We start from the raw sequence: 23,324 nt of genomic DNA on the forward strand, positions 1-23,324 counted from the left end.
CATTTGAGACAGGAGGAAAGCCTTCCGACGAGAAGGCTGGGCTTTCTGTTTTACATGACCTCAGGAGGGGTCTTTGAAGGCACCACGAGGGGACGTTAAGTTTCGTTTCTGCATCTCAGCTGAGAGTCACCAAAGATCACTGATCAGCCATTGATCTGTAAATAATAGATCTAAGTTCAGGGTTTCTTACTGATCGACCATTCAGTGATCGATCAGTCGGCGCATGATCGCTTCTTCGTCTTAATCTTCATCTTCATCGGTGTGTACACTGAGGAAGAGAAGGACTGTTTCCTGCAACATGACGTGAGTCCCCATTATGCCGGGCTCACACTGTGCGATTTTTGGCCCATTTTGAGCCGATTTTTGAGTCGTGCGACCGTTTTGGCGATCGGCCCGAGTTTGTCCTTCATCGTGCATCGTGTAGTGTACGTGGGGTAACGAGAAGCGATTAACACCTCACGACCAGCTCCCGATCATCAATCGCTTGGTCGGGAGGATTTCAAACAGGGTGTCACCGCAGTTTCTCACACTGCGCATGCGCAAACACAAATGTCAGCGAAAAAGACGGCGCAGCACGGCAGTGCAGCGTGTGATCTGGACACAAGCGATGGAGGCACAACTTGTAGAACTTTGGAAAGCTCATCCGAGCCTTTTTGATGTGGCCTCACAAAATTATCACGACCACAACAACCGTGAAAATAGTTGGATCTACACTGCTGCTCAATCACAGCTGCCTGATCAATGTTTTTCATAAAGTTGATGGTGGTGGTGTTCGTGTCTGTGTGAGTGAAAGACAGAGAGGGAGAGCGAGCGACAGAATTTCTGTTATAACCTTCATTTTATGGACGCACAGTTTGAGCACTCAGGTCGCATCAGAGCATCGGGCCGTATAGTGTGAGACCCTGCATCGTGACCTACGAACTTCTAACCCCTGCGAGTCAATCGTACAGTTTGAGCAGGAGCGGAATCGCGCGACTGAAAAAATCGCACAGTGTGAGCCCGGCATTAGCTTCACAGCTGCTTTCCGACTTCCGAAAACCACCCCAAACACTACAAATACCTGTACTACTATTAGCAGAGGTGGCAAAAGTACAAGCATTCTTTAATTACGTAGAAGTACAGATACTAGTGTTAAAAATGCTCCAGTAAAAGCTGAAATAGTGAATAAAGTTAAAAACAAAAAAGGGCAGGGTCTGAAATGTACTCAAAGTACGAAAGTAAACAGTAGCTCTTTGTAGGACGTTTGTATCGCATATTTTTATGCAAAAGTAACTTACTTTGTTTTTCTTTGTGACTCTCTTAAAGTGAAGGCAGCAGCGCTCTGCTCAGCAGGCTGCAGCAGCTGCAGTGTCACTTCACCTGGGATCTGAAGAAGGACGTGGACCTGAAGAACCTGAGCACCCGACTACAGGACCACATAAAACTGCAGCTCGGCCAGCGCGGGGCAGTGGCTCGATCATACAGCTTCTTGGCTTATGTCAGGTACAGTTTCCACAGCAGTGAGCCACATTACTGCTGGGCAATTTGAACTAATTTAACTACTGACCAGAATGCTAATGCCAGTAACATCCAAAATACTGAGGCTGGCTGGCTGGCTGGCTGGATGGGCTGTCCATGATGGAGAGCAGTTTATTCAGTTACCTGTGACCCTCACTGACTCAAACACCTCCAAATTCTGACCAATGATGGCACCGATAGTCCTCAAGTCCAGTCTGTCATTCAGGTGAACACTCAGGTACCTGTAGCTGTCCACTGTTTCCGCCTCTTCATCCATCATGTTGATGAACCTAGTCACAGTTTATTTTTCCTCTGGAGGTCAACCACCATCTGTTTTGTCTTGCTCACATTCAAAGGGAGGTGATTTATCCTGGACCACTTCACAAAGTTTCTCACAAACTTCCTGTACTCCATATCCTGCCCATCCTTAATACACCCAACCACTGTAGTGTCATCAGAGAACTTCTGCAGGTGGCATGTTTAACTGTTATACTGGACATCTGAGGTGTACAAGGTAAACAGGAATGGAGATAGGACCGCCCCCTCTGATGCCCCAGTATTACTAACCACCACAACAGACAAACTGAGACCTCTCTGACAGATAGTCAGCACTCCAGGAGACAGTAGAAGTGGTGATCCATGACATGAACTTATCTCACAGCCAGCAGCGGGGAGTTGGCGAGGCCAGTTTGCACCGGCAACTGTCAGTGACGTGAGTGAGGAGAAATCCACCGTCATCTGTTCCTAAGGACAGTGTGCTCTTAGTGAGCTCGAGAGCGGTACCATCACCCAGCCCGAGAGAGAGAGAGAGAGAGGAGTTTCTCGGCTGCAGCAGTAGCACCTTGAGAGCGGTGTATTCCCCTTGGGATCCTGGAGGAGGGTCATCACATGGTGGATGGACAGCAGATCCAGTGAGGCCACCACATGATGGTATTTCGTGTCATCTGTGAAACACCACGAAGAGCAAACTGAGCTTCAACGTGAACCATGAAGGAGGGTCATGAAGCAAAAAATCTGGCAGCTTAACCGCCACAGCAAAAGTTAAAGCGTACAGCTCTGCTATCACTTCCGACATAAATGAAGACAGAAAACTAAACAGCAGTGGTGTTTGTAGGCTTACTGAAGTTACTGGCTAGTGACACAGTTATGGTTAGCATAATATAAACACGGTGAAGCTGGAGGATGAACACTTTTCCACTTGATAAAAGTTAACCTAGGGGTTCCTGGTTAGGGACAAATGTAATTGCATGGCAGGATGCTGTAAATGGGCTAAACGGGCTGTAAACTTCAGTGAGGAGAATAACTGCAATATAAAGTTAGTCATTAATATACATTGTTTGAAAACAATGTCCAGGAGTTCGCTGTTCCCCCTGGCTCTAGTGAGCCTTGAACCCCCAGCTAGCAATCGAGCTGGTGGGTAAAGGACGTTTCTGAAAACTTTGGAGCACTTTTGGAAATATGTGATGTCTTGATAAATCGAGCAGTTTTAAGAAGTTTACACAGCTACATTCTTACCTGGAAATATGTTAAAAGTTTATTTTGTGACCCAGAAAGAGTAATAAGATTAATATGAAAACGAAGTAGCTGCCGCGATTCTTGATAATTGGAATTGGCTGGGCCGCGCTATGAATTCTGGGATAGGTTGGGCCACGAAGGACACACCTGACCCATCCTTTAAATTTGGGGAAAAGGAGGACGCATTTGGAGGAGTCTTCGAATTTGGACAGCCTTCGTCATGTCGCTGTAACATAACCAGCCTACAAATGCGGCTTCTGAACGATGCGGCCCCAAAATTGGGCACAGCCGAAGACAGCTTCTTCTTGTTCTTTGGTGTTTAACGGCAGCTGGCATCCTTGTAGATGCATTGCTTCCATCTTTTTTTTTCTGTCTGTTATTACACTCTTAAATCCTACTACTTATTCCTGCATCTTTTCGGATCTTACAAAGCTTCAAATGACGTGCTGACTGTTAAATTAGTCGTCAACGATTTTGATAGTCGACCTAATCATGACTAGTCGACTAATCGTGGCAGGCCTACAATTACGTCATTATTTCAAACTTTGGTTGTCTTTAATAGAAACATATGCAGAGAAACAGCTGAGTACTAGGCTGGTGTTCCTGAATTTCATGACAGGTGTAAACATCTGAATTATGATTCCAGAAAAACGTGATTCAATTATACGCATGTGTTGATGACCTGTTGGTCCTCAGGTATCTTCAGGATCAACAAGAGGAAGCGCTGTCACTTTTAAACCAATCAGAGGAGACCATCAGGGAGAGTTACGGTGATGAGAGTGAGAGGCGGCTCATTGTGACGTATGGAGACATGGCCTGGCTGAAATATCATGTTGGAAACTTTGCACAGTCACAAAGCTACTGTCAGAGAGTCGAGGACATACTGGTATGTACACCAATCAGATCAAATGTTATAGATCACATGCCTCTGAACCTCTGACTGCAGCTGAACCTTCTCTGTCTGCAGGTGAAGTATCCCACTGGTTCATCAGGAAGTCTCCTTCCAGAGGTGTACGGAGAACAAGCCTGGACCTACCTCAAGTTGTCAAAATCTTACTACTTAAAAGCCGTTGACAGTTTTCGTAAAGCACTTGAGATACAGACTGATGACACTGAGTGGAATGCCGGCTACGCCATCGCCCTCTTTCGCACAGAAGAGGTCAGTTTTATAATAAGTCTGATATCAGTTAATTAATTTATTATGTTTATATTGTTTTAGAAAACAGCCAATGCATCAGTGTCTAAAAAAATCCAGCAACTAATTTGGGTGTGGTTCTCAGCAGTTCACAGTAGACTAACGCGTTTCTCATCTGCAGTGGGTTTTAGAAAACTTAGAGGAAAATGAGGAGCCTCCATCCATCAAACAGCTTCACTCTGCCCTGGAGCTCAACCCCGATGATGCGGTTCTGCAGTCGATGCTGGCTGTGAAGCTTGGAGCCTATAAGAAATACGAAGAGGCTGAGGGTCTGCTGAAGAAAGCACTGAAAACTGATCCTGATAACCCTCATGTCAGCCGCTACGTAGGAAAATACTTACGTAATCATGTAGGTCTGAATGTAAGATATTGTAAATGCTTACTACTCATGCAGCCACAGATAATGTGATTCTTCCAGGATCATGTAATCGTAAGTGCACAGATCCATGAAGATCCTTTATTTAAAAATGGTAAAACATGCACCCTGACCCTTAATCAGCTCCAAAGAAGGCTGTGAAAGATGGCAGCTCTGTACATTTTAGCTTCCACAGAGTTTTTAGATTATCTGTGATCGTTGTTAAAGACTAACGCTGCCTTTTCTGAAATGAGCCATGCTGGTTGGGCTGGGTTTCCCATTCTCTAATTCTGATCTGTGTTTCTGTCCTTTTATCTGTACTTTCACCTTCCTGAATTCTCCTGATTCAGAAATAGTAAAATCTGTATTAGTTTATTCTGACCAGTGACCTGAATCATGCTTGAGACTGAAATTACAGATTACTCCAGTTTTTTAGGCTTAATTTAGTGGTTCTTAATTTTTTCCCTCAGTCAACATGTAGGAAGTTAATGTTTCCATTGAGGCATTCTTCTTTAGTTTTTATTAATTTTGTAAAAATTGCCATTAAATGTTGTTTCAGCATCAACTGGAAGAGTCTATTGATATGTTGGAGCGAGCGTTGAAGAGGACCACCCAGTCATCTTTCATCCACCACCAGCTGGCGCTGTGCTACAAGAGGAAGAAGATTGCTGAGCAGAGCCGCAAGCCCTTCAGCAGCCAAAGTACGCACAAACATACTGCATGTCTAAAGGTCCAGTTATTGTCAAACTCAAAGATAAACCATGATTTTTGGCTCCACAGGAGAGGTGCGGTACTGGAGGCGTTGTTGTATTCGTGAATTTGAAATGGCTGTTAAGATAAAGCCGACCTTTCATCTTGCGTGGGCTGACCTGGCACTGCTGTATGCAGAGGAAAGGAATTTCAGAAGGTACTCCTCTGTAGAAAGCAGCAGTGACTCCTGTTTTTTTACTGGGTGCAAGTTTGTCATCATCATGATCATCTCTTTGTTTCTCAGGGCAGAGGAGATTTTCCAGCAGTGCTTGTTGAAGTTACCAGAGTGTGATGAAAGCCTTTCTCAGGCTATCCATCAGCGCTATGGTGACTTTCATTACCATCACAAAAGAAATGAAGCTCAAGCCATCGTTCACTACACCAAGGTAGGTTGAGAGGTGCAAAGCAATCGATTGAAATACATTTAAAACTAGTATTCATTGGAACGTGAATCACAGGACCTCAAAACTCTGTCACATGACCAGCACAGAGCCCTGAAGGGCAAAACATGTCCCAGAATAAAGCAGTGGACACAGCAGCTGTACTGGTTTGTTGTTGTAGAGAGCTGAGCTTGAGGTTGACTCTGTTTATTTACTGATCAGTCCACCCTCACCTATGGCCACGAGTTGCGGGCAGCGACTGAAAGAATAAGATCAACGATCCTAGCAGCAGGAACGACCCTCCTCTGAAGGGTGTCCAGGGCTTAGCCTTAGAGGTGGGGTGAGGAGTTTATCATACAGGAGGAGCTAAGAGTAGAGCTGCTACTCTTTCACCTGGATGTCTCCTAGGTGTTTGAAGCATGCGTTACACGAGAATGTCCTCATTTTTCCAGCACACTCTGGAAAGATTAGAATCCTCAGCTGTCTTGGGAATCTTTGGTGTCCCTTCCAAAAAAGTTGTATCAAAAGAGATCTGGAGAAAACTGCTGTCTTTTTGCTAAAAGGTAGTAGATGTATGCACTAAGCAAAAAACAAAAACAAAACACACAGGTTGACACCCGAAATCTACATAAGTCACGTATCATTTTACTAAATAAGTAAAAACAATTATATCCCTGCAGTAGCTCGTCTTAATGGAAGCACTGGACAATGGATGATGAAGGTGGAGCTGCCAGGCATGGAAAATAATACATGCCTTAAATCTCATGTTTAAGGCATGGACCACAACTCAGTGTCTGAGTGTCTACAGGGAGTGCAGAATTATTAGGCAAATGAGTATTTTGTCCACATCATCCTCTTCATGCATGTTGTCTTACTCCAAGCTGTATAGGCTCGAAAGCCTACTACCAATTAAGCATATTAGGTGATGTGCATCTCTGTAATGAGAAGGGGTGTGGTCTAATGACATCAAAACCCTATATCAGGTGTGCATAATTATTAGGCAACTTCCTTTCCTTTGGCAAAATGGGTCAAAAGAAGGACTTGACAGGCTCAGAAAAGTCAAAAATAGTGAGATATCTTGCAGAGGGATGCAGCAGTCTTAAAATTGCAAAGCTTCTGAAGCGTGATCATCGAACAATCAAGCGTTTCATTCAAAATAGTCAACAGGGTCGCAAGAAGCGTGTGGAAAAACCAAGGCGCAAAATAACTGCCCATGAACTGAGAAAAGTCAAGCGTGCAGCTGCCAAGATGCCACTTGCCACCAGTTTGGCCATATTTCAGAGCTGCAACATCACTGGAGTGCCCAAAAGCACAAGGTGTGCCATACTCAGAGACATGGCCAAGGTAAGAAAGGCTGAAAGACGACCACCACTGAACAAGACACACAAGCTGAAACGTCAAGACTGGGCCAAGAAATATCTCAAGACTGATTTTTCTAAGGTTTTATGGACTGATGAAATGAGAGTGAGTCTTGATGGGCCAGATGGATGGGCCCGTGGCTGGATTGGTAAAGGGCAGAGAGCTCCAGTCCGACTCAGACGCCAGCAAGGTGGAGGTGGAGTACTGGTTTGGGCTGGTATCATCAAAGATGAGCTTGTGGGGCCTTTTCGGGTTGAGGATGGAGTCAAGCTCAACTCCCAGTCCTACTGCCAGTTTCTGGAAGACACCTTCTTCAAGCAGTGGTACAGGAAGAAGTCTGCATCCTTCAAGAAAAACATGATTTTCATGCAGGACAATGCTCCATCACACGCGTCCAAGTACTCCACAGCGTGGCTGGCAAGAAAGGGTATAAAAGAAGAAAAACTAATGACATGGCCTCCTTGTTCACCTGATCTGAACCCCATTGAGAACCTGTGGTCCATCATCAAATGTGAGATTTACAAGGAGGGAAAACAGTACACCTCTCTGAACAGTGTCTGGGAGGCTGTGGTTGCTGCTGCACGCAATGTTGATGGTGAACAGATCAAAACACTGACAGAATCCATGGATGGCAGGCTTTTGAGTGTCCTTGCAAAGAAAGGTGGCTATATTGGTCGCTGATTTGTTTTTGTTTTGTTTTTGAATGTCAGAAATGTATATTTGTGAATGTGGAGATGTTATATTGGTTTCACTGGTAAAATAAATAATTGAAATGGGTATATATTTGTTTTTGTTAAGTTGCCTAATAATTATGCACAGTAATAGTCACCTGCGCACACAGATATCCCCCTAAAATAGCTAAAACTAAAACAAACTAAAACTACTTCCAAAAACATTCAGCTTTGATATTAATGAGTTTTTTGGGTTCATTGAGAACATGGTTGTTGTTCAATAATAAAATTATTCCTCAAAAATACAACTTGCCTAATAATTCTGCACTCCCTGTAAGGCTACGTCCACACTAATACGTTTTTATTTAAAAACGCATCGTTTTCTCGACGTTTTGGCCTTCTGTCCACACTGAGACGGCGATTTTGGTCAAGGAAAACGCGTTTTCAAAACGCTCTCGAAAACGGATACGTTTGAAAACGCAGTTTTCGCGTGGCAGTGTGGACAGTGAACCCGGAGCCTTTTCGAAAATGATAGCACATTTTAGTCATATGATGCAGTCATGTGACCATTTAACCTAAGATAGCGGAGCGCATTATACAGCAGGTGTTTTGTTTGCTCTCAATTTTGACAGCCCTATTAAAGATTAATATCAGTTTGTACATGCTCCTGATAGCTTTTCTTCAAATTCTCTCTTGCTTTTGCGACTTTGTACTTCTGTGTTACTCACAGCAACAACTCCACCTCATTGTTAGTCCATTTCAAAAACTCGGTGCTTTTCCTCAACATTTTGCCGTGACGTTTCAAAGAGCCGGAAAGTAAATAAACGGCAGACAGAAATGAGGCAGGTCGAATCTTCTTGTGTTTCACACATGCGCAGTACTTGAAGGTAAGCGTTTTCAGCCGTTTCAATGTGGACGCGCAACTCTGTGAAAACGAATGAAAACGATAGTGTGGACGCAGAGCGTTTTCAGTCTCACAGGCCTGTGCACTTGACGCCATTTATAATTCTTAACTTGTTTGATCTGCCGATCACCACAAACAAGCACAAGCAGAAATTCTGGACTTTTAACTGTGTTTTCATAAGTGTTACAGTTTTTAGTACTGATAAAAACCTCCCTTATGGCCATTCACACAAAGCATTTAGGTAATAAACAATGAAATGCTCCTATTACAGATTTGCCTCTTTGTCACAGATGCTTTTCTTTCATCATGTAGAAAAACGGTTAAATATGTTTCACTGATCCGGCCCACTTACGATTAAAGTGGGAGCCTATAAGCCATGTAAAATGAGTTTGACACCCCTGCTCTAAAATAAGAATTCAGGTTAAATGAGCCCAAATCCCATGGCTGCATCTTTGAGAGTTCAGAGGTCCATATGGCAGTAAACAATCAGAACATACACACTCACACTTGAATGTTATTAAAGATGTTATTAATGACCAATCAGTTATATCTGTGTTATTAATCTGCCTCCTGCTGTGTCCTGTCTGCAGGGTCTCCTGATACCGCTGAAGAAATATGAGAAGAAGCTGTGTGCTAAGGTGAGCACTACAGGCATAACAAAGCTTATATGATTGAAGTCTAATCAGTGGATTATGGTCAAAACACAGAAGAGTCCGGCTATTTGCAGATTTTGAGTACATGAGCAGAAACCTCCCACCTGCTGATCTCCTGCACCTTCATATAGACCCTGGCTCTGATCTGATAAAGCACTTTCAGCTTACACTGTTTCCACACAACGAAACACAGTACTGAGGGAGTGGGGTCTGGATCGTTCCCACAGCTGTCCTTTCTCTCACCTGCCAACCAGCATGAATCAGTCCTGTTCTGTGGTTTAAGGCTTGAAGCTGCTGTACTCATATGTCTTCAGTTAGACATTAAATATTTTTTAAATCCTGGTCTGAGAAAGTCACTTTAAATTCAAGTTGGTCACTTTAAATCCACAAATATTCATCTTTCTTTGTTCCTCCATCTTTCCTGCAGAAACTGAAGCAGATCGCTGAGAGACATCTGTCAAGGAATCCAGGTGATGGCGAGGCTCTCGCTCTGCTGGGTCAGGTGGCCAGAGCTGAGGGCAACAGGAAGGAAGCTGCTGAGTTTTATGAGGAAGCTCTGAACTGTGACAAGGACAATGAAGAGTACCTGTCTGCTCTGTGTGAGCTGCGCCTGGAGCTGCAGTGATCATCCTCTGATTAATCATGATCACTGCAGCACTGTTACATCATACTTCAGCCCGCTGAATGTGGACTTGATCCATGTGCTTTCAGAACTGAACAACTCTAACAAATACACCCTTTCATTCATACCCTTCTGTTAGGTATTAAATTATAAACAAGGAAGCATCACAGGGACACTTTTATCGGATGTTTCATGCATGTGCGGTGCTGAGCGGAGCTCTGTCAGCAAAACCTGAAAAAACTGAGTTTAAAAATGGTGTTTAGTGAATTCTTGACCACTTAAGTCGCGCCCATGCTGAAGACTCAGTTTATGTTCAGGTCTCTGCTCAGATACACTTTTTATATAATAATTCAAACCATTTCTGAAAAAAAATGAAGCTAACCGGGTTCAAATTCAAGTAAGCAGACAAAATGGATTTATTACTTTTATTTGTAGATCAACACGTAAATTCTCAGATTAGTTTTCAGGTTGACAGAAATGCTGTTTGATCATATTTTCTGTGTTTTTGACGTGTGAGTTTTGTTTTTTATATGCTTGTAATGGCCTTACAGGTCAGTGCTAGCATCACAAGCAGCTGTGGGATGTGATGTCATCATACAAATTTAGATTTCAGTCTCTTCTCTCCTCTATTTTGTCTTTCTCTCCCTCTCTTTCTTTCATTCATTCTTTCTCCTTGTCCTATCCCCCAATCATGTCTGTCCCATCTGTAACAACTGAAAATCAAATCAAATAAATACATAATTATAATAAAGGTCAATAAAATGGACCAATATGGCAAGGCCATGATGATCCACTTGGTAAAGTAAATCCACTAGGCATCTTTTTGGCCTTCAGACAACAACTCTGATGGCTAAAGATCCAAACAGGACAGGAAGAAAAAGATAAATTGATATTTCAGGGTCCTGAGAGTCATTTTGTATTTTAAATAATATTTTCATCTTTTACCTTTAACAAAAAATGTGTACAGGCAGAGGTCACTGTGACTCTGGATCTACAGCTGGTGTTTGGCATGTTCCAGATGTTCCATCTATGTGAACACGGCTCTGCAGCTAACTTGTGAGCCACCTTCTCACAGGGGTTACACGCACACATTATCACATAATTTAGGACACTTAAAGCTGCAGTTCACCTGAACCTTACCTGGACAACTGAGCATGTGTTAACACAGGATACATGAGTGTTACATTATTATAACATTTTATTGAGAATATTCTGAAAATTACAGAGGGCTCTTACCACACAGACACACAGGTTACCTTGTAATGTTGATCCAGCTGAGAATATCAGGCAACCATCAACATCATAGCAGTGAAAGAAAAAGTTCTTGACAGAGAAAATAAGCTTGTGGCTTTACAGCGGTGTGAATCATCCTGAGCTTTAAAGTGCTGTTAGCTGTTTTAGTGTTGCCGACAGTTAAGACAGCAAGGTAGTTGAGTGCTGTGTTAGGAGGAGAGGCTGGGTGCCTCCTTTAAGGATAGGGTCAGGGTAGAGAGGGGCTCCTTATTGCCGTCCCTTGTCATAACCTCCTGAGAACCAGCCTATTAATTTATGTCCTCTTTAATGGACATCTATTTTTGGTCTGCATCTTTTGACTTATTTGAGCTACCATAATAAGTTCTGTTGTACTCAAAAGAACCCATCCTGCCTTTCCAATGATGTCTCATGAGTTTGGGTGGCTTTTTTTAGCTCCAAGTAGGCAGGACATCACAAAACAAGTTAAAGTGAAAGGTACTTGTTTCCTCGGTTCTCAGGAAATTAGTGCTTTGTTCCGGTATCCAGGCCGGAGACCGGGTCTTGTCGAGGGTCGGGACAATTAAGTTATTCCTCTTGTTTCATGCCTAAATTCCTGTTGCATTTTGTTTCAGTGAAATTAAACTGGCCATATAGGGTCATTAGCAAATTCTGTTTAGGGGCCTTCCCTCATTGAATGTTTTTGGTCATGACATGGACTCTTTGTTTACTGTTGTTTCCAAGGTTTGGATTCTCCTGAATCTAAACTGGAAGCTGGTTCCACAGAAGAGGGGCCTGAAAACTGAAGGCTCTCCCTCCCATTCTACTTTTAAATAGTCTAGGAACAACAAGTAAGCCTGCAGTGTGAGAGCGAAGTGCTCTAATATCACCCCATTAGATGGTACAATAAGGTCATTAGATGTAGACTGATTATTTAAGACCTTGTATGTGAGGAGCAGGATTTTGAATTGTATTCTGGATTTAACAGGGAGCCAACGAAGGGAAGCCAATATAGGAGAACTAGGCAGCACGGTGGTTAGCACTGTTGCCTCACAGCAAGAAGGTCCTGTGCCATCAGGCCGGGGTCTTTCTGTGTGGAGTTTGGATGTTCTCCCTGTGTTTGCGTGGTTTCCTCCTACAGTCCAAAGACATGCAGTTAGTGAGGTTAGGTTAATTGGAAACACTAAATTGCCCATAGGTGTGAATGTAAGTGTGGTTGTCTCTGTCTATGTGTTAGCCCTGTGACAGACTGGCGACCTGTTCAGGGTATACGCTGTCTCTCGCCCTAAGACAGCTGAAAAGGATAAGAGGATGAATGGATGGATGCTCTCTCTTTCTAGTCCCTGTCAGGACTCTTGCTGCAGCATTTTGGATTAGCTGAAGACTTTTCAGGGAGTTTTTAGGACATCCTGATAATAATGAATTACAGTAGTCTTTTACGTCTTAGTTTTTAGCGTCACTGTGAGACAGGATATTTCTAATTTTACAGATATTGTGCAAAAGTCCAACATATTTGTTTAATATGTGCATTGAAGGACATATCCTGGTCAGAAATGACTCCAAGGTTCCTCACAGTGTTACTGGAGGCCAAGTTGATGCCATCCAGAGTAAGAATCTGGTTAGATACCATATTTCTAAGATTTTCAAAGCCGAGTACAATAACCTCAGTTTTATCTGAATTTAGAAACAGAAAGTTAGAGGCCATCCAGGTCTTTATATTTTCAAAAATCTCTTTATTTTTGGAATACCAAACCAGACCAGTTTAACAAAGGTGGTAGCAGCAGTACCTGTTCAAAAGACAAATACAAATTTAAAAAAAACTAATAAAGCTCAAGTTTTATTACAATACACATATGTATCCCTTTTCTCAAAATTGGGAAAATGAAAAATTGGAAAAAACACTTTGCTAACTTTTACAACACGAAGGTAGACAGCCATTCATGGATTTGTACTGTGAGAGCATTGCCTTTTGCTGTCAGCAGTTACATTTGAAAATCCAAACTCTCGAATTTCTCTGTTACTTAAAATGTCGGCGGACAGATCTATGAATGTGAACGTCCCAACACTGCATTGCAGTGAAAGCGAAACACCTCATTTTCACCAAATAAAGAAGAAGTTCTCTGCTCTCTGTTGATTGAATAGGAAAGTGTAGCAGAGCTCAAATATCTTCCAATCACAAACACTTAACTCTGCATTTTGTTAACTTTCATTTTGTTGCCACATAACTAATAAAAACCGGACTTATAAGCCTTTTTTAGTCAGGTCAAAGAAACACATTAGATTATTTTATCACTATGTGTCTGTGTTCTCCACTTGCCGTTGCCTGAAGAAAAAACTGAGAGGGATTGCTGTGTGTTTGTTTGCACTGATTCAGCAGGATTTTAGTGAGAAGAGACATGTAAAAACTCAATCTGAATCATATCTGCTTTTTTCACTTCAGTTCAGTTGTTTCCCCTGAGGGAGTGTTGGGGCCACAATTTTTATCATTTTGCCTCATATGCAGCCCTTATACTCTTTGTTACACTGCCTCCGCTTCTGTGAGCTGATCCAGATTTAAGCAAAACAACAACAAAAGAGAAGAAAACAGTTTGAAGAATAAACAAAAACGTATCTGATCATTGTTCATATGCACAGTCAGCCCTCATGCAGTTTAATGCTCTATGGATTCTTAAAATGTGACTTATGACTGTGACCATGATTGAGCAAAAAGCTTCCTGCTTGTTCATACTTACAGTCACAGGGTCATTAAGAGCCATGCCAAGTGAAGTGAGGTGAAGGTGCAGTTTTCACACGCATTTGTTCAGAAACAGGAGGAAGGAAGCACAGGGACATAGAAGCTGACTCACCAAGTTTACTGTGTGCGTGCGTCTGTGTGGGTGTGGTGAATATTTGCATGTTTCTGTTTAATCTCCTCACATTGTGAAACCTCATTGGTTCCCAGAACTTAAAAAAATGATACAAACTCGTTGCCTCAAAAAAAACAAAGTAACGTTTATTTAAGTTGGCTAAATTAGGGCAACTTATTTATTCTGAGTAAAGAAAACTACTCAGACACTCCTCCTGTGATAAAGCACTGAAGGTTTATTAAATACAATTAAAGAGCATGTTAGAATCACATAAATAAATGCCTGTCCTGTTTATAAGAGGAGTCTATCTGACCTCTGATGTACTAAACTTATTGCTTTACTTTGTTTTTCTCCCTTTTTCATGCTATTACAGCTTCATTTATGCTTAGTTTTTTTTGCTCTGAGCTTATGATGAATCCTGAGGCAATAAGAAAATAAGAGTGCTGCCACACAAAGGAGAGAGTACACTGTGTATCCACATTTGAAATTCAGATCACAGGTTGTTTTACTCAGAAAGATGTGGTACTGATTTGATTAGCCTCCACCTTTAGGAATTATTTCTTTCTTAAACATGCTTAAAGTATCATAAGAAGTCATTTAATTTCATTAAACAGATCAAGACAGTCCGCACATTCAAATAGTCCACGAGTCTTCCTCCTCCGAGGTCACCAGGCCATTTTCCCTGACTTTAAAAAGAAACATCATGGAGTGAAGAAAAGATAAGAGGTTTTCTTACTGCTCTGACTGAGCTGCTTAATAATGTGATGCTGGATGCTGTAGATGTGTGCCTGGTGTGGTCAAACTGCAAAATCCTCAAGATGGACTACAAAAAGATCATCTTAGATACTTAAAAACATGCTAATGTTTTGTTTCATGCACAGAAAATAAAAAAAGCACTACTTTACCAACTTGGATTTTATTTTAAAGGCTTGTTTATTTCTGATGAATCATATTTACATCATAGTTTACACATGTTGTTGTTCTTTTAACTTACCCTGCTGTGTAATAGGTCATATTGACTGCCACGTGCATATTTCCACTTCACATCAGAAACTAGTTTGAGTAAAAAAAGCAGGCCCATTGAGTGTAGAAAACGATTAAACAGTCATTGGACTGCACCATCTCACTCCAACTCCTCCAAGTGCAGTCAGACTAGACTTTTTTATCAGTAGGGAATTCCCTGGTAATTTTGCAGGATCCAAGCAGTTTAAGCACTCCTTTATATTTTTAGATTTGGTTATATTTGGAATGTACTGAAGGAACAAGTGCACCACCTGCGTCCCACCACGGATGATGGAGGAGGGTTAATTTTGAGATATGTTGAGTTTAAACTGTTTTCAGTGTCACATTTTTTATATTTTATGTTTACCTGCTTAGACCACGGGGCTTTAAGACACACGAAGTGAAACCTGATTAAAAACTAAACGAGGAAACCTCGATTGCACTATGCTGCCAACACGTGGCTCGACACATTACTCATTTATAAGTTTCTCAAGTAAAACCCACCCTTTCTCCCATCCTTCACCCTCACCGCTCACAGCTGGCCTTTTATTGTGTGTCGTTTATAATAATCTGGCAGTGGGTACTTGAGCTGTCCAAAGCAAGGAATAATCTCTGGTTTAACAGCCATGCTCAGAAAGGGCTTTAATGTTTTATTAAGGCAGACAAAGAATGACCATGAAGAATGTGTTTAGCATTAAACTGCTCTGGACTCTGTTGTTTGCTTGTCTACTGCTAGTTTTTGGCCATGAAGGTAAGCTGTGAAAATATTCACATGTTTGCATATGTGATAGATTCAGTGTTCCACTTTAAGAGTTATAATGTTACCTGGTGATAACTGTGTAGATTTAAGGATTAAAAGGAAACAAATTTCTGATTCTGGTTCATCACAACACGTCCTGTAGCAATAATAACAATAATAATAATACTAATAATGCTATCATCTCTTAAAATCAAATAGACATGTGGCAAAAAACAAACAAACAGACATTTAAGAAGTGAAAACAGTAAAACATTAAATATAGAAAGGTTAGGTTAGGAAGGTAAATTTAAAAATTAAAACCAAATATAAATAAGAATACCATTACACAATACCAGGTTGTTTAATGTATTAAACATACAGATAACGACTTTTTAATTTTTCATATATATTCCGTTCACGTGTCAGAAGATCTGAGACATGCTTTAGTGCAGGGGTAGGGAACTCCAGGCCTCGAGAGCCGGTGTCCCTGCAGGTTTTAGATGTGTCCTTGATCCAACACAGCTGATTTAAAGGCTAAATTACCTCCTCAACATGTCTTGAAGTTCTCCAGAGGCCTGGTAACGAACTAATCATTTGATTCAGGTGTGTTGACCCAGGGTGAGATCTAAAACCTGCAGGACACCGGCTCTCGAGGCCTGGAGTTCCCAACCCCTGCTTTAGTGCAAGGCCAAAGCAGGCCTAAAAGTTGATAATTATATAAAATAAGTGATAAATATTCTATACTCGTGTTTATTATTATTCTTTTGTTTTTCTTCATGACTCATTAAAAATCATCTTAGCAAATTTCAGCATCCGGTGTGTGAAGCACTTCCTCTGATTCAGCAAAGACCACGAGTTTCTCTCGTGGTCTCTATTTGTAGTGCAATCCTGTTGATCAGTGCTGTAGAAATTAGTAATTGCATGGTGACCTTTTTAACCTCTCTGCTCCTGTTTTTTTTGCCTCTTTCAGATCATAAAATCATCACAGCTGAGGCTGGACAGAAGAATGTCACTCTGACATGTCGAGCTCCAAACAACAACAACATAGTTGTGAAGTGGACCAGAGCTGACATGAAATCAGAATATGTCTTTTTGTACCGAGATGAAGTGTTTGTGCCAGATGAACAGCATCCATCTTTTAAGAACCGGGTGGATCTGCAGGACAGACAGATGAAGGATGGAGACGTGTCTTTGATTCTGAAGGATGTGACGATTAATGACACTGGAACATACGAGTGTCGCGTCATCCAGAGAGTCAGAGAACCTATGAGGCTCATCAAGACCATCTACCTGAGAGTTGTTGATCCTCCAGGTGAGTGAGTAGAGTTGAGTGTGTGTGTGATCAGAGGTGAAGCTGCTTCCTGGTTGTTGATATTTGTTTCTAAAGATGTTGTTGATGAGACTTTGTAGAAAGCAGCTGGTCTGAGTGATGTGATCAGCGTGCAGTAGATAATGTCTGACAGCAGTTTGAAGAGGAAATGGATTCTGTTCTGTTCTTCACTCATCACCTACCTGACAGCTGACACCTCACACCTGTTTCTCACCTGCAGGTCAGACAGGAGGACACACAGAGGATGGAGGGAAGAAGGATAGAGGGAAGGAGGATGGAGTCAGTAGTGGACATCCTGGACTGATAGTTGGTGTGATAGTTTTTGGTGTGATGGTCGCTTTGGTGATCTTTATAACACTAAAAACCAGTCTGAAACAAAACACTTTGCAATGTTTTCAGTGACTACAGACTAACCAGAGTTTCCTGTAGCATCAGTCTGTACAGACATGTCTCAGTGTTCCTCTAAACTCTGCTGTAAACATGAATAAATTGCACATAAACGCACAGGTTTTACTCCTTTGTTGCAAAGTGTTTTGTAAAACGTCTGCCTTTGTGAGTGTGTGGATGTGAACCTATCTGAGAAATTATGTTCAACTGTTACCACTCAGTACACAAAGAGTAAGAAAACCTACCAAAATACCAACCAGACCTGCAGACACAGACAATGAGAATTTCCCCTTATTGTTTCCCTACATACACAGGATTAAAATCTTACTACTTTTAAATTTTGTCTTCATAAAACGCAAGCTCACGCATGTGGTTTCAACAGAGAACAGAGTGAGCGAAGTGTGGCAGAGTTTCAAGCTTCAAACCATAAACTGTCACTTGGTAACACCAGCAAGATTACAGGAAGAGACCAGGCTGAGATGTTTCATCTTTCTTTAAAGTAACAAAATATCAAGATAAAAGGTTCACTTCATCAGCCAGCCGGTACACACACGTACACACACTTTTTTATATCTTAGTGAGGCCAATAAAGTTACATAATGCTTTCCCTAGCCACTTACCCTAACCGTAATCATCAGAAATGAATGCCTAAGCCTAACAATGACCTAATTGTAACACTAAAGCTAGAATGAAAACGAAAATTTGTGCCCACACTTAAAAATACAAATCAGTCAGACGTACAGGGCCTGTTTTAATCAGTGCTCTGTGATGGTCCTTCAGTACTGATTTGACTTGCACTCAGATTTTTAGCCGTAGTAGCTGCAGACATGGTACTCATATGACTATGCTCCTTTAACAGCAGCAGGTGGTTCCCCCTTTCTTGAGTCTGTTCTGCTGAATGACAGGAAAAAACTAAACAGTTTAAACTTACAGCATGATTAGAAGTAATTTCATGACAGACCAGGACATGAGAAAATTTGCATGTTCAAAATAGTTTATAAATTCTCTCCTCTGACTTCAGCTAATCGTTTTTCTCTGAGTTTGAATAAAAACATCATGAGATGAAGGAAGGATGTGGGATTTTCCTACTGCAGAGTATCAATCTACTTGATAGTGGTCTGCTTATGTGATGTGAAGTGCTGTTGGATGTTGGTTGATGCCGGTAAAACATCTACAAACTATCTGAAGGTGGACCACGAAAGGCTCCTCTTAGATAATTCAAACCATGAGTTCTTACCTTGTTGTTTCCTGCAGCTCATATTAACTTTTCCAATTTTTTTTTAAAAGAAAAAAGCCATTACAGAGATTAAAAAATAAACACTCATGTTTTCTCGTCATGCTAATCCACCTTAATATCTACCGCAATACAAAAACACTTCTGGACTTGTTTCCTGAAGATGTTTCACCTCTCATCTGAGAAACTTCTTCAGTTCTAAGAGCAACTGGTGGAGAGTCCCAGATTTGGTGGGACTCTTCAAACGCTTTTCTTTTCAAGCTCCGTAGACTATGATGACCTGGATGACTGAGAACCTTTAGACAAGTATAACAACACCAGAGCTGAGAACCGATGGAGTTACACTGCTATGCTCTCCACTTTAACCATTTTATCTCATTTAGCTCATGATCTTTGTTAAATTCACACCACAAACTGCTTTAAAGAGAAAGTCATTATAATGTGAAGGAGTTTTGAAAGTAACACCTCTGAGTTTCACAAACTGTGGAATGTTTAAAACTTTCCAGATTATTAACAGGCTCTGCTATAATATGATTTGAGCCCCAAGAGTAAGCTGAAATTCACAAATGCGTGTAATGATTTGTGTGTGTGAGCCATGGTTTATTTGTTCTCTGCATAAATGATTATGAAAGCAGTTTATTTGACTCTAGATCAGGGGTGGGCAAACTACGGCCCGCGGGCCACCTCCGGCCCATTGGGCTTTTTATTCCGGCCCGCCGAAGATTGGTGTGTCTCATCCATGTCTCGAGCCATGAAGTCGCGGGGCACGCAGTGTGAAGTTACGCTAATTAAGCACGCTGTGAATGACCACGACAGACCCGATGACACAGTCATGCTTTTAAGCATCTCTTTATTTGGACACACAGAGCTGCAGCTCTCCTGCTGCCAGCTCAACATAACAACACAACCAACAACAACCACAATGCAGGACCCAGTACCATATTTAAGTTGGCGGGGCATGATTGCGAATGTCGTGCAGCTCCAATAGAGCAGGCTCCCCTGGCATGGGGACCTCTGTCTCCTCGCGTGGCTCCTCCTTCACCACCGCTGCTCCCAGCTGGAGCAGCCCCTCGCGCGGCTCCTCCTTCACCACCGCCGCTCCCGGCTGGAGCAGCCCCTTGTGCGGCTCCTCTGTCACTGTCGCTGCCGCTCCCAGCTCGAGCAGCCGAATGCCGTGCTGGTGTGTCTGCCTTCCCTGCACAACACCGCAAGCCCCGCCCCGCCACATACTCCCATCGTCTGACTGAGGCCGGTGCTGTGCCAAACTAGGTATCCCCAACAGAATTTGTTTCCCCTGCGTCGGGAGCATGCACTGGCCTTTCGAAATCATGGACAAACAGTATCCCACATTCATGATTTTTAGTTCACCAACACTTCTTATAATGACTAAGTACTCCAGAAATTTTGGAGATGTAAGCTCTTTATACAGTGAAGTTACAGTGGGATACAAATAATATCAGGCTGATCCCGCCACAATTTGTTTCCCCTGTCCAAAGACTTATTGCTCCTGAAATTTTGGAGGCTGTAGCTCAGTACAGTTCTGTACAGTTACAGATAGAAAGATACAAATAATGATCAGTCAAAATGTCATTGGTTTGTTGACATAATCCTGTCCTATGTTGTACCAAGGTCCCGACGCAGGGGAAACAAATTCTGTCGGGGATACCTAGTTTGGCACAACACTGGCACAGTCGTGAGCCCCAGCTCACAGGCGGGTGGGCAGATGTCAGATGCCGATCTCAAGCTTGGCGCACACTTCGCTTGCCAGCTCCAATCGAGCAGGCTCGAAACAGCGCCACAGGAGTTGCAGTTGGAACTGATTGATCTCCAGTGTGACACTGTCTTAAAGGAGAAGTTCAACTCTCTTAAACTGGATGAGTTTTATGCAGCATTAAACGCAGCCAAATTTCCAAAGATCCAGAAGATGTCACAGAGGATGCTGGTGTTGTTTGGCTCTACGTATGTATGTGAACAGACTTTCAGTGTGATGAACAACAACAAAGCATCCCACAGATCCCAGTTGAGTGATAAACACCTAAGATCTGTTCTGAGAATTGCCACAACAAATCTAACACCAGATTTCGATGTACTGACAAAAAAGGGTGATCAACAAAACTGTTCCCACTAAAAGTGAATGTAAGTATTAACACTATAATGCCTTCTTAATGTTTTTGTTTGATATGTATGCATCTGGGGCTGACCTGGCCCGTTTTGAAAATTTTAAACTTCAGTGTGGCCCCTGAGCCAAAAAGTTTGCCCACCCCTGCTCTAGATCCTCTTGTTACTTGTCTGGTCCTTCCTCTGGATTAGAACCATGGTCCATATAAGTATATATTCGGGCATTGTGTAAGCTCAGAGGGTGTGCTGTGTGCTCTTTGGCACTGATTCAGCTGGGTTACTCTGAGAAGACACATCTAATAGCCGAGCAGTGAAGGTACAGATCAAAAGCTGTTAAGCAGTCTTTGATTTTTTTTTTTTTTTTATTTTCCTGTTGTTCTTAAAACAGTTCTTCTTTTTTAAATTCTCTTTTTTTCACAGCAGTGGATTAGTGTATGATACTAGGAAAAAGAATGAAACAAAAGAACAAAAGAAAAACAACCAGGCATGACTAACTTACAGATAACAATCCAAAACTAAATCTAACAGATGGGGGAACAGTTCTGCACTGACCCCATTTCAGTCAAGTCCTGTGAGTTCAGACACGGTGGCCACAGAAGCAGGAAATAACAATTAATCATGAATTAAATACAAAATGCACTTACAGCAGCAATTCAGTTCAATTCAGTTTTATTTATATAGCACCAAATCACAACAGCCGTTGCCTCAAAGTGTTTTACAATATTTTGTAATGTAAATATCTTACAATAATACAGAGAAAACCCCAATAATCAAACATCCCCTATAAGCAAGCAGTTGGCAACAGTGGGAAGGAAAAGCTTCTTTTTAACAGGAAGAAACCTCCAGCAGAACCAGGCTCAGGGAGGGGCGGGGCCATCTGCCATGACCAGTTGAAGAAGTGATGAAGATGTGATAAAAGACACACCGTGGACGAGGTGATCAGTGTATCATTCAAGACAATGGAAATAAGTTAACAAAGAAAATAATATTTAAGAGAACCTGCTCTGTAAATAAAATCAACACATACTTTTAAAAAAAATCAGACAAACTTCTCCTCCTTCCTACTACACTTGGCACCTTCCTCCATGAAACTGAACTGGACTGTTTTGGCAGTTCCTTGAATGTGTTCCAGTGCAGTTTGGAGGAGAGGTGACAAACAAATTAACCAAATATAAATTTTAAAATTAGCATTTTCATCAGACCCTTTGGACTTGGAGTTGGCAGCACATCACTGACAGAAAATAACAAACATTAGCTGGTGCTTTTGTAGTGAAATAAATAAATAGTTAACTAAAGTCAACTTTTCTGAGATGGCCCATTCTGTGGAAAGAGTCATTTTGATGCCAGTGTTACATTAACTTCAGTTATTATGTACAAAATAAATCATCAGCTTAGAAAATGTAAAGCTTTGATCACTGTGTAAAAACACTTCACAGATAAAAGTCAGGGCACAGATTTAAAGCAGAAAACGAATCCTGCCTTTAGCACTAAACAACACTGTGGTGCATATTAAACAGTCAGCCCAGTCTCATAGGAAATATGAAACAGTCACAAAACAGTGTTTGTGTTCAGTGACACATCTTTTTGCCAAACTCTTTGGCGAGAATAAAGACGTAAAACCCTGACTTTGAAAGAGTGCCAACTCGCATCTTCTTCCAACTCTGACCCAGCAGCTTGCCTAAAGGAACACCTTTTTATTTAACATTAAAAACTGGTGCGTATGAGAAGTTCTGACCTGTTTTATTATCTGGTGTGAGCGGTGAAATGATTCGTTCCACCACCAGCCCCTCCAACCTCAGGATGTGGACTTTTTTTACTCTCTAAAAGGGAAAAATATTAATTAAGTGTTCAGGGACATGAACCACGATTAGAAGTTGTGACGGTTTCATGAAATGCTGTGAGACTGCATTGGACTATTTGAGGTAATGTGGTCATGTATGAGAGTTCACATCCTTTGATCCACGAACACACCAGTCGTGTCAAACAGCTTGTCACCCTCTGAGTGAAGAAATCCCACGTTCCGTACAACTTAATTGTGGGCGATCGTGGCTCAAGAGTTGGGAGTTCGCCTTATAATCGGAAGGTTGCCGGTTTGAGCCCTGGCTTGGACAGTCTCGGTCGTTGTGTCCTTGGGCAAGACACTTCACCCGTTGCCTACTGGTGGTGGTCAGAGGGCCCGGTGGCGCCAGTGTCCGGCAGCCTCGCCTCTGTCAGTGCACCCCAGGGTGGCTATGGCTACTATGTAGCTTACCATCACCAGTGTGTGAATGGGTGGATGACTGGATATGTAAAGCGCTTTGGGGTCCTTAGGGACTATTAAAGCGCTATATAAATACAGGCCATTTACCATTTAATCCATGGATCTGATTAAAAATTTTTAACCAGTATGGGAACAAACAGAAAACGGTTTCTGGTTTTTGTTCTCAGTCTGGTTCATCGCTGGGAATCTGTTTATCAGCAGCTCAAAGCTCCAAAATCTTTAAAGACCATGGCAGTGAATGATGCTACAATTATACTCTGGCTTTGAGCTTGTTTTA

General features: G+C 41.9%; 1 protein-coding gene across 1 annotated transcript; it reads left to right on the forward strand.

The window, feature by feature from the left end:
- Positions 1 to 106: 106 nt before the first annotated feature.
- On the forward strand, positions 107 to 10,642 carry LOC116328935 (interferon-induced protein with tetratricopeptide repeats 5-like). The gene is made up of 10 exons (XM_039607255.1): positions 107 to 303; positions 1,306 to 1,482; positions 3,709 to 3,898; positions 3,980 to 4,171; positions 4,329 to 4,556; positions 5,122 to 5,263; positions 5,343 to 5,469; positions 5,557 to 5,698; positions 9,217 to 9,264; positions 9,707 to 10,642. The coding sequence occupies exons 1-10, from the start codon at positions 299 to 301 to the stop codon at positions 9,902 to 9,904; spliced, it is 1,449 nt and encodes a 482-aa protein (XP_039463189.1). The 5' UTR covers positions 107 to 298; the 3' UTR covers positions 9,905 to 10,642.
- The last annotated feature ends 12,682 nt before the right edge of the window (positions 10,643 to 23,324 follow it).

This window comes from Oreochromis aureus, linkage group 3, assembly GCF_013358895.1.
Source record: "Oreochromis aureus strain Israel breed Guangdong linkage group 3, ZZ_aureus, whole genome shotgun sequence".
Lineage (NCBI taxonomy): Eukaryota > Metazoa > Chordata > Actinopteri > Cichliformes > Cichlidae > Oreochromis > Oreochromis aureus.